Genomic DNA, 12,302 nt, shown 5'->3' with positions numbered 1-12,302 from the left:
GATTTGTGATATTTGTCTGGGTGGAGAGGCAGCACCAATGATTCTTACACTTGTACTGGGTTATAAGGTCCTTAGGCCACATTGAGGGCAGTGTGACAGATGCTGATGAGCTCATTTTTCTCCTGAGATATTGGCGAGGCTGATGATTACTTGACTGTCAAAGGTAAAAAACATGAGTGAAGTGGTTTGTGTTGTAGAGGGAATAAGCAATATGTCTGTGGTGTGAAGCAAGCACCAAAGGTCAGATTATTCCCAGGTGTCTGCTCTGTCCATGGGTTAGCAGATGAAAAAGCATCACTCACAGGTCCACTTGTCTGCTCCTCAGCTCTCATTGTCTTTTTACTCATGACCATGGAAGGAATGACTATGGTGCTGACCCATGCCCTGGTTCTAAATTCATATTTATCTGTCACTGAGTTTGTAGTTACCTTTGGACTTGTAACTAAGTTTGTCACAGTCATGAAAGCCAGTGGAAGATGTGCTCATAGGCACATGTGTGTCCATTTTGTTGCAGTGGGCCCAAACCATGTGGATAGGTCCATTTCAGTTGTCTTTGGAGTCAGAGATGGGCTGCACTGCTGACCTGTCCCGTAATGCCTCTAGCAATTGACTCATGGAGAGATGTTACCATGCCCCATGATGGCCTGTCCCTTCTATAGTCCCAGAGTAGGGGCTGACCCCAGACTCATCTGAGGATGAGGAGCAGTATGACTTTCCTGGCCCTGTGGCTCCTGTGGAGAGGCAGGAAAGCCTGGTGATACAACTCCCTGTGGCCATGGACTGAAGGGTTGTCTATCTCACTGTGATATCTGTGGAAGCAGTCTCGTTGGAGTCTTCCTAGGAGAAACTGCTACATTGGGCCTGGCCTCAGGGCTTCTTCTGGGCTTCTCAGTTCCTGGATTTATGAGATCTTCAGGTGTTCCTGGGATTCTGGTAGACAGCCCTGTGACTGGAACCACTCCTTAGTTAGGAGGTTATATGAAAGGGAAGTCCTTCTACTTTGATTATCTTTCCTCCTTCCTTACAAATTCATTGGGCACACCCTCTGCTCACAATCTGTCCCTTCAGATAGCAAGAATCACATTACCCCTATATCTAATATGTGGCACAACACTGTGGTAAGATGAATTTTGCTTATGACAGGGGGAAAAACACGTTCTTAATCCATTCCTGTGGGTGTGATCTCATTGTAAATAGGTCCTTTTGAAGATGTTATTTTTAGTTAAGGTGTGGCCGAAATGAATGAGGTCAGGTCTTAATCCTATTACTAGAGGCTTTTTAAAGAGAAGGCCACATGGAGGAGTAGAAGCTGGAAGTCCCGTGGAACCCAGAAGAGAAAGGAGAGGATATCACCATGTGAAAGGAAAGTTGAGAAACCCCAAGGATTACCAGCCTGCAACTGACCCTGGGAAGAAGAAAGCTTTCTAGCCTCTGAAACTGTGAGTTAATAAATTCCTGTTGTCATAGATGTGCAATGGACACAACCAATCCAATGTCCACAGAGAAAATGTGGCATGGGTGTGGGAAGGGTGGCCATGGTGGCTGCTGGGTGCGGGGAATGGGAGGAAGAGATGAGATGGGGAGGCGTTTTCGGGACGTGGAGTTGTCCTGGATGGTGCTTCACGGTCAATTACGGGACATTGTAGATCCCCCCAGGGTCCACTGGATGGAACGTGGGAAAGTGTGGGCTATGATGTGGACCATTGACTATGGGGTGCAGTGATGCTCAGAGATGTACTTACCAGGTGCAATGGATGTGTCGTGATGATGGGAGAGAGTGTTGCTGTGGGGGGAGTGGGGGGTAGGGGTGGTGGGGTTGAATGGGACCTCATTTTTTTAATGTAATATTTTAAAAAATAATAAAATAAATAAATAAATAAATTCCTGTTGTTAAGCCAACCTACTGTGTTGTATTTGTCTTAGCAGCTGGGAAACTTAAAAAAAGTACCTTGGTGTCTCACTGGCATGCTGAGTTCATTTTCCAGTAGTTTCTGTCTGAAACACAGCCACTACATTCACCAATCTTCAATAAGTCTTATCACAGTGGAAGGTAAAGATTCTACTCAGAAACCAGAGAGAATTCTCCCTTCTTTCACTCCACTTTCCATTATTAGAACCAGATTTTAATTTACCTAGTTAATCATATACCTGCTTTTCTCCCCTAGATCTCAAAACATTGAGTCTAATTAAAAGTTATCTCCATGCCTAAGTTTTAACATTTCAAGTGAAGAGGAAGATCTGTGATTTATCCTTCCTAAATATTCTTTCAACTCCCTCATCACCTCAGAAGCCCTTAACCTTTCACTGTAGAAGTAAATTACTGCTTCAGGAATCAGGAAAACTATCCTCATCAGCCTAAGCACATCAATTGAATACCTCCTCTCAACTGCAAGTCGTGTTGTATTTAAAGTCACAACAAAGGACCACAACTTTTTCTTCTTAAATTGTCATCATCAAAATGAGAAAAGGTCCATAAAACAAACCTACATTATCTCAGGTTTACCCTTCCCTTTCACTGTTAACCTCTGACCTTAGATCTTAGGTCTCTGATTTAGGAAGCCCTTCATCTTCAATCAAGATGATGTGGAGAAGTGACCTTGTGTCATCTCCTAAGGGTTAAGCAATTGGATCCTGATCATAAATATTACAAATTAGAAGTGACTAATGTTAGGAGTTAATAAACTCTCCATGAAAAATATATTACTGATAGACTCTAAGTCCGGTATCAGGATACTACCCTCATCTAATCAACTTAAATAATCAAAGATTTTATTCCAGAGATGAGGAGAAAAGACCTAAGCAGAGTGCACAGAGAAGATGTTCATACATACCTTGACTGATAACAGTAGCCAAGGACATAGGATCACTGCTTAACCATGTGATGTCTCTATATGTCCCCTTGCTTGACTCTCTAGTCATGGTAACCTCAGACTCTTCATTCCCTAAAGAAAAAATGAATGCAAGTGTTGACCTTACATTTCTTCAGAATGGGGGTTCACAATGAGCACTCTCACTTGACATTGGCTTAGCATTTGTCTCTGAGAAAGCAAATCTCAAAGAGTAAGTCTCTTGTTAGCATGAACTTAAATCCTCACAATGACCTGGATCATAACAAATGGAGAGCTGTTTATTGATAATGGGATTGCTGGTTTTACCAGTCTCAAGCAAAAGCATTTTTAAATAGTCTGTCTCCAGCACTTAAAATATTTGAATTCATCATTCCTTAGCATTTTTTGGACTCTCCATATGTAAAATCAGAATAACATCACAGAAATATATAAGATTAATTGCCATATGTAAATAGTATTTTGGATTTTTGACATTCTTTCATAAATGATATCATGTATATTTTTTATTTGGGGTGTGGAAAGGTAGACTTTGACTGGAAGGAGTTAAATTTGAGCACAGGGATGCTAAAAATGTTACAGGTTTTTTAATGAGAAAGAGTATTAGAGAAACCAGAAAGGAGATGGACTCTCGGCAAGAATTCTCTCTTTTTATTCAACATTATCCACAAAATCTCAGAGTCCCAATGCAAAGAAACCCAGGAACTGTGAGTTCTTACTTTTAAATGGGGTAGTATTGGAGGCTGGCACAGATTTGAGCTCTACACAAGGGGAGATCTCCTCAGTGGTTGTAATCTCAGGTATTCCAGAATTGGGGTATTTGATGGTTGGGTTCTCAGTCACTAATATGGTGATTTCTACAGCGATATCTCAGGGGTCCTGTAATCTTCTGCAACAATCCTCTGAGAACAGAAAGAGCCTTCTAGGGAACCAGTACCTGGGGCAGCTATGGTTTCTCAGGGATTCAATGTTTGTGGAGGATTGGGATGATATCAGTCTGGAGATAGAAGGAGGAATCTCAAATAGCTGAGATTGGAGACAGATGTATAGCTCAGTGGTTGAGTGTCTGCTTCTCATGCATGAGGTCCTGAGTTCAATCCCTGGTACCTTCTAAAAATTAATAAATATATAAATAAAAAGAAGAAAAGAAGAAGGAGGAGGGGGGTCGTTGTATCCTCTTCCATTAGATTAACTGGAATAAGGTGAAGATAAACTGGAGACAAGCCCTTGCAAAGACAGGAATATGGGTTCTTCTTGATTGGAAGGCCTATTCATGATACAACCTCTGGACCTCTGCTCATAGAAGAAGTCATCCATGTGAGTGGAAAGTCCCAAATCTCACCAAGGATGCTTATGACATCTAGGGAAAGGCATCCTTTGATGTAGCATTAGAAGAACCTGTTGGTATGGTGAAGGCCATGGCTTCATTGGATAGGAGTTAAACCATTGGTTCTGGTTCCTGTGGGATTTTCAAGGGCCCCCATGGACTGAGGAGAGACTGCGTTAGATATTCTGTCAGAGGAAGTGAACTCTGCCCTGATGACCTCAGAGGTAGCAACACTGTAACTTGGGAAAAGACTTTGTGCTTGTGTCTGGCTGAACTACTATACATGGAAGTACTGTTCTCCCTTACTCCAGTGGTCTGACTGGAAATGGGATCTGCCCCAGCACTTTTAGGCTTTAGAAAAATGGATGATTAAGAGGAAAACTTGGTGGTCTCCATATACCAGGCAATAGCCAAGTGTTTTGTGTGGACAGGGACCAGAGAACATAGTTCAGCCCCAGAACTTCTTGCCCTCAGAGTGGACACTGATGGATCTTTGGAAAAATGAATTCCCTCTGTGGTGCATTTGATGGTCTCAGAAGCAGCCAATCTCTCCACTGAGGTGTTGATCAATGTTGTGAGTGAAATATACTCAGTTTCTGTGCTCATGTACTTTAGAGGTGTAGTTTCCACTAGACCAGGTGAGTGAATGACTAGAATTATGAACTCTCGTAATCTGGCAGAGACCTCTCTCAACTCAGTGCTCAGTGATTTCATTGAGGTTGTTTGTGCCTTCTGTAAATGTGTGAAGCTGTCAACCCTAATGTTGTTGTCCTTAGGCACTCTCCCTCTGCACTTGTACTCAGAGTCAGAACTGTTTCAAGAAGGGTCACTGTATCTGTGGACTTGTCCCCTGAGATGGTAAATGCCACGGTGAGAAATGAGGCAAAATTCTACTTTGCCTCAGTGCTGGTAAAGACTGGCAGTCCTGTGACAGTCACTTCTGTGCTGTTGATCATTCAAGGACTCAAAATCACTTGTTCTGGCCCCTGAAGAAGAACACAGTATTGAGATGAATGGGCTGGTCTCAGATCCCAACATGAATTCTTGGTAACTTGTCTTTCTCTGAGTAGATGAACTGGTTAGTATTGCTGATGATGAAAAACTTGTTAGTTTCCAAGTTCAAGGTGAACACAGAATCAATTGGAAAATGGGAAGGGTAATTTATGTCACTCTGTGTGCTTGGTTTCTCAGAAGAAGTAATAGAAATATATAGTATTGTTGATTAAGGGCTTTGAGGAGTCCAGTCTTTACCTGAAATCTTAGGGAATGATGTGCTCAGCTCTTGTTAATCAGGAGAAGTTGCAATGGGAAAGGATGTAGTTATGTTCCCTCAAAGGTCTCACACTTGTGCTGGCTTCAATGACTTTGACTGAATTAGGGGAGACTGGGGTAACCATACTGGTCCTGGTGAAAGTTGGAGGACTGTGGGTACAGCCTATTGCAGTGATTGTTGTTAAGGAATAATGTGCCCTTAAGGTAGAACTAGGGTGAACCAGTAGCATGTAAGTGGGCAGTTGTGCCTGTGACAGTCCATGGGGCAGTTGTGCTTGTCTCTGGTGCCTGGGCACTGTCACTGGTACTGGAACTCTCCTCTAAGACAGTAGGTATTATTGTTGGAATAGAGCTTGTTCCCCACCAGCTTTTTTTGTTGATACCTGGAGTAGAAGTTTTAGGGATATCCATGCTGTTCCCTCCAGTAGGAGCTAAAAACTCAGATGGAATCCAAGATGTAGCAGCAGCTTCATGGTTTACCCTTTCTGTGATGGAATTCTGAAACGTGGGCTCCACTGACAGAGAGATGACAAGTGTAGAGGAGCTGGATTTTATTCCTGAGGCACTGGTGAGGTTCATGGTGGTTTAGCCAGGCTGTGAAGTAGACAGGGATGTACTTGTCTCTGCTTTGCATTTTTATGCTAAAATGATCCGTGGGAATATGTAAATTTGGTGTTACCTCCTCTCTATATTTGTGCCTGCCAAGGTTGTTTTTGTGATTTCCTCAAACCCAGAAGGTCTCTTGTGATTAGCAGTAATTGGTGCACTACTAATCTTAGGTCCAAAGGTGCTGGTTTTGTCTATTTGTGTTGAGTATTGTATCTTCAGATGTCTGAACTGCCAATGATACAATTGTCTTAGTTGTAGCTATAGTTGCAGGGCCAGACTGGAGCTTGGAAGCAGGATTTGACAAAGAGATTGTCACCTGGTATAACTGTCTCTTTTGCAGAAGGAGGTACTTTCCCAGCAAATGGTGTAGACGGCTATAATTAGGCTTGTCTGAGTAACTAGCACTGGGAAAGCAGTAGTTACTGAGCCAAAATGGGTGTGATCACAGGATATCCTATGGTAGCCTTGGTAGCCTGGGTGCTGTCCAGAGTTCTGACTTCTTCTATGGTGATGGTCATAAAGAAGATGGTAAATCTGAGGTGGCTTTCATTTCCCTGCCAGAATCTTAGGTCTCATGAGGGCCACAGCTGGTAAAATATCTTTAATGGTTTCTGTTTCTATCCTAATGTGGGTTCCATATATGGACCTGGTCTCATCAATGGAGCATATCCAAGGACACAAGAAATCATCCCCAGAAGCATGAATCAAAGTTGTGCTGGCACTCTCTCTAGAAGCTTTACTAGTTCTAGGTATAACTCAGAGAGCACAGAAAGATATGTCCAAAATGAATATCTGGTCCTTTCTGGAACATTTCAGTCATAGGAAATGTCAACTGAGGAAGTAGAATCTGGGGTACTTCCTAAACACACAGTCACGTCTGCAGATGATTCAGTTGAAGCTCTCTTTTGGATGTTTGTTGTATTTATGCCCCATGTAGCTATAAACCCAGTGGGAATGGTAGATTGAAAGGAATCAGATCCACTGTCATGCACTGTATAGCACTCTCTTTTTCTTCCGGTCTCTTGGATATTGGTAGGCTCCCTGAAGCCTTGGGTAGTCATGTGTCAGTGGTCATTTCCATGACATCACATCCTCTTGGATGGTGGCTCTTTTCCATTTAAGGACCATTCCAGAGATGACCAACCATACTCTCTTATTTATTTTTAAAGAACTCTTATATTACTTAAAACTTACATTGAAAATATGGGGAATTCCCATATTGCCCACCTCTTCTCCTTATCACATTTTCTCCCACTATCAACATCTTTCATTAGTGTGGTACATTTGTTACAATTGATGAAAAATATTGAAGCATTGCTACTAACCATTGTCTAAAGTTTACATTATGGTTTACACTTTGCTTTGCACCACAAAATTTTATAGGTTTTGACAAAATGTATAGTGTCCTGTATCCAGCATTGTAATATCATACAGAACAATTCTAATGTCCCAAAAATGTCCTCCTGTATTACACCCATTCTTCCCTCTTCCTACCCTCAGAACATATTGTGACCACTGTCTTTATATCAGTGTTACAAGTTCTTCTTGAATAATAATAAGTCTACTTTGGTCCATAGTTGCATTCCCCCCTTACTTGTGTTCATTCCTCAATCTTCAGGATTTGGGGATGGTGATACCCATTCTGCTTCTGATTGAGAGGGAGCTTAGTTCCCATGGAGCAGTTGGATGGAATTCTCTTGCTTGAAATTGTAGATACTCTCTGCTTTTGGGGAATGGGCATTGTCCATCATCATCCTATCATTAGTTATCCTGGGTGAAACCAATTAACTGGAGAGTAGGTGTTGGCTGCGACTCTGCTGATATTCAGGGCTCACCCATCATATGAACAAACCAAAGATTTAAGTCTTTGGGACATATATTTAATGAGTATAGTGTTAATTAGAGTTTCAAATAAAAATGGGCAAAAGAACCATGTGTAAGAAAATTATAAATGAATCTAACTCTGATACATTGGGAAGATAAGTTATTATATATTCTGAGGTAAGGCCCACTGATAGGGTGCCAATTTTCTGGGGTTGTCTGCCCTGTCTACAGTGTCTAGGTGTCTCTAGAGCCCTCAGAAGCATCCCTGCTGAGATGTGCATAAACATAACCTCTGGAATGACCTCCCAACTCACATTGAAATCTCTTAGCCATAAAAACTCATTTGTATTTAATGTTTCCCCCTTTTGCTCAAGGTCTTTCTCCAAATGCATTACTAGTTGGTGTTTGGTAATAATCCCTCAGTGCCAGGGAAGATCATCCCCAGGAGTCATGTCCCATGCTGGGGTAAAGTATGAGTTTATATGCTAATTTTGGCTTAAAGAGAGGCCACATTTGAGCAACAAGGAAGTTTTCAGGAGGCAATTCTTAGGCAATATATATTACTAGGCTAAGTTTCAGTTTTACAAGAATAAGGTTCATAAGTACAAGCATTAATATCAAGGGCCTGGTGGATTGATCTGTTCTCCTTCACTAGGCACTGCCTATGTACTCCAGAGATTCTTGCCACTCTATTAGAGAATGTAGCAGGACTCCCCAGGATGGGAATTAAATATTTTGTTGGTTATTGTGTGGGACTCCACCTACTGAAATAATACTTCATGACCACATAAACATAATCATATTCCATAGAGGCATGCCCCAGGTGCATAGTCCCTCACACATCCCCCCACCACTACTACCTTGCATCAGTGGTCCTTCCCTACCACAGTTACAATTTTTTTGTAATCCAAAACCTTCCAAAAACAAAAGCCAACAAAATTTTTTTGCATTGTATCTTTCATCAACATAATATCTGTTATCTTTTGTGTATATTGACAATTTCTTATGTTTGTTCCCCCAGTGTCTTCTTTTTTTTTTTTTTAACTTTATCTTCAAAGAAGCTGTAGGTTACAGAAATGTCAAATTGAAATATAGGTACATTTGTTACAATTGATGTACAAAAATTGAAGCATTGGTGCTAACTATGGTCCATCATTCACATTATGGTTTACACTTTGCATCATACACTTTTATAGGTGTTTACACCGTTGATATATTATTGCCATGTTAATTTCAGACCTCACTTAGTAAAAACTATATTACCAATGAAAATCACCACACAGAGTAGTCTCTTGCGTTCTTGAAAATAGTTAAATCCCATACTGAGAAGAAAAAAAAAAAACAATGCAGACTGAACTGCAACATATTTAAGAGAAACAAACTTCCCAGACATTTCTAGTAAAGGGACAATTCATCAGAGAACAGAAAATAAGGTCCCTGGAAAGACCAGGTTAGGTGGCAAGGAGATGAAACAACATTCATACCTGTAGAACCAACCACTGTCAAGGGTGTTGAAGGGATACTTCTTAGCCATGTCGAACTTTCATATGAGGGAAAGTTGGTGGTAGAAACTATACTCTCATCAGTGTCTGCAAAAGAAAGAGATGAATGTGATGACCACTAATCAATTTGAAGGAAAGTGCATGGGTAAAACCAGTGGGTGCACGCTTTGACAACAAAGACATTATTTACAAGAAAATATTACTCAAAGACTAGAATTAATAGAGAACATATTTTGGGTGATTTGAACTCTGGCATTGCACAAGAATAATTTAATCAATTATTAAATGGCAGGAATTGTGCCTTTAATCTCCTTAGTCCCAGCATCAACATAATCCACAAATACACTCATCAGCCTCAAGAAGAACCAATGAATTAGGGTATTGCTCCCTGCCCATAAAGTCCTTTGCAGCCATCTCTTTCTGAAGGATTATAAATTGGGAGGGACATTTGCTCCTTGGCCACCAAGAAATCAAAATTATTGTTTTAGGAAGTTTAGATCAGACTGAAGCTGTTCAGGGAGCTCGCAGGAAACACTATAAATAGAACATATCAAGTTAAGGAACAAATGAGGAAAAAAGGAAAGCCTTAGAGAGAAAAAAGACTGTTTAGAGATATTTTGCCTATCCTTTCAGAACTTCTCTATGAAGCCTGGAATTCTAAATACAGGAAAGATATACACAAAACAAATAGTCTCTTATTTTATATCAGTATGGAGTAGGTAGGACCTATGGTAGTGCTTGTCTCTTCTCCACTGGGTGCTGCTCCTTGTCACTGTGGCTTTGGTAAGAGAAGAGTCAGGGATGAAAGACTGAGAAATGATGACTCTCAAGGTTGGGATTCCTTTCTTACCACTTTCTTACCCTGTGGATGTGAATAGTGTCCAAGAGCAGCCTCTAGAGGAGGTACCCCTGCTGAGGTCTATGTGATTCTGGGATACAGCTGATACGAAATCTGAAAACAGGGTTAGAATTGAGTTTGTAGAAAGAAGGTCCAGACTTCCAGGCTCAGTTGAACCTGAGGGGCTAGTAGATGGTGAGGACACATTAAATGTGAAGTTCAAAGATGCAAAATGCTGGTGTCTTCCATACAGAATGTACTTTTCCAAGGGGAAATGAAACTTGTAATTGACCTCTGCACTGGAGCTGAGGAAAGTAGTATCTTATGATAGATGAGGGCTCAAATCACAACCAGTTTGGCCTGTACTGCTGAGGTCATCTGTAGCAGTTTGATATTGTTTATGAATTCCAAAAATAGATGCTGGATTATGTTTGTAAACTAGTCTCCACCTCTGGGCATATTAGATTGGATTGCATTCAGAGATTTCACTTTTACTTGATTAAATAATGGTTAAGGCTTTGATTGGGTAATGTCAGCAGGATGTTGTTGAGTCCCCACCCTCTTGGTGAGTAGGGACTCACAAAGAAAACCACCCCAGGAAGTAAACACACAGAGAAGTAGATACGTGACAAAAGAGAGAAATCTCCATTAGACATGGCAGAGACCCCAGGAAGAGAGATGAGCTGTTTGCCTAATAGTCTACAGCAGACCTTGTGGAGAGAGCAGAACAGCTGAGCCTGGAAGAAACAAGACTCAGGAGAGAGACAAGACTTATCCCAGCCTACAGCTGATATTGGAAGAAGCTGGGACCATGGAGCCTTAAGAGGAAGAGGAAGGCTTACAGACATCAGTAGCCATCTTGCTCCAACTCATGGCAAAAGACTTCAGAGAGGGAAGTAAGTTATGATGATGGCCTGGTAAATGTAAGCATCTACCCCAAATTAAAACCCTTTATAAAAGCCAACAGATTTCAGGTATTTTACATCAGCACCCCTTTGGTTGACTAATACATCAGCCCAAGTTCTGGTGAAGTATTATCACAGATTCAGACACAGGGATTGCTTTTCTGGTGGTAAAACTCCTGACTGTGTTGGAAAACATCCCTAAAGTTGACAGTGTGGAAGGAAGGGCATCAGAAATGGTGCTGGGAGCCATAGTGGACACAATGAGGTTCATGGATATGGCTAACTCTGGCTTCAAATTGGTGACAACAATAATTAACTGTATGAAGAAGAAGTGGCCACTGGAGAAAAAAATTTTTTATTCTTTGTTCTCAGACTGATCTCTAGAGATGCCCATATGGCATAGGAGAAAATGGACATTGGCCAAGCCTTTCCACTTGTGACTTTAGGGGAAGAAGTAGTTGAGGTAGAATCTGTGTGGGCTTCTGCTGTGGCAGTGGTGGGCAAAGATGTAGCCTCAGATGGCCTAGACAGGTCAAATGCAGAAGATCTAGTTGTCAGAGGAGCAGTGGATGCTTTCACAGTAGTAACTGCTGAGTGGTGGCTGTGATGATTTGTCATCGTTTTCTGAAGGAAGCCAGTGTCTCAATCATGCTCATAACTAAGTTCAGAAAATAAAGTATTTCTGTTTCTTTCCTTGTTCCCAGGGGAATGGTTTGGCTCTTCTCAAACCATGGGATTTGGTGAATCTGCTCCTGGTGATATCAGAACTGTGGGTCTTACTAGAAAGTGTCACTAGCATAGTTGTAGAATCCACTAAAATTGAGTTTCCACATAAAGCAGATTTTCTGCTATATGTGCACTGGTGTTAGAGCTACAGTTCCTGTACTGGAAGGGTCAGTCCAACACAAGTTCAACTCAGCTGTTATGACTGAATGCAATGAACGTACCACACTAATGAAAGAAGTTGTTAATGTGGAGAAGGGTGGAAGGTGTGGGGAATGGGGCATATGGGAATCCCTTATTTTTTGTGTGTAACATTTTCTGTAATCTAAGTATCTCTTTAAAAATAAAAAATATAGTAAAAAAATAAAATTGCAAAGGAAATCAGTTACATATATTGAAATATAGTTTTGAAAATAAAAAAAATGATATAATTTTTAAAAAGTATCTGAGAACATG

At 41.1% G+C, this 12,302-nt stretch overlaps 1 protein-coding gene across 1 annotated transcript in view; it reads right to left on the bottom strand.

Moving 5' to 3' along the window:
• The window catches only part of MUC16 (mucin 16, cell surface associated), a 102,587-nt gene that overhangs the window by 77,538 nt on the left and 12,747 nt on the right, over positions 1–12,302 (bottom strand). Inside the window, exons 5-6 of the mRNA XM_012519078.3 lie at positions 9,363–9,467; positions 2,832–2,942 (exon numbers count right to left, since the gene is read on the bottom strand). Of these exons, the coding sequence (XP_012374532.3) occupies positions 2,832–2,942; positions 9,363–9,467 (216 nt within the window). The remainder of the gene's footprint in view (positions 1–2,831; positions 2,943–9,362; positions 9,468–12,302) is intronic.

Source organism: Dasypus novemcinctus, chromosome 19 (genome assembly GCF_030445035.2).
Source record: "Dasypus novemcinctus isolate mDasNov1 chromosome 19, mDasNov1.1.hap2, whole genome shotgun sequence".
NCBI lineage: Eukaryota > Metazoa > Chordata > Mammalia > Cingulata > Dasypodidae > Dasypus > Dasypus novemcinctus.
The sequence above is the reverse complement of the archived record's forward strand: the minus strand, read 5'-3'. Positions and strand labels throughout refer to the sequence as shown.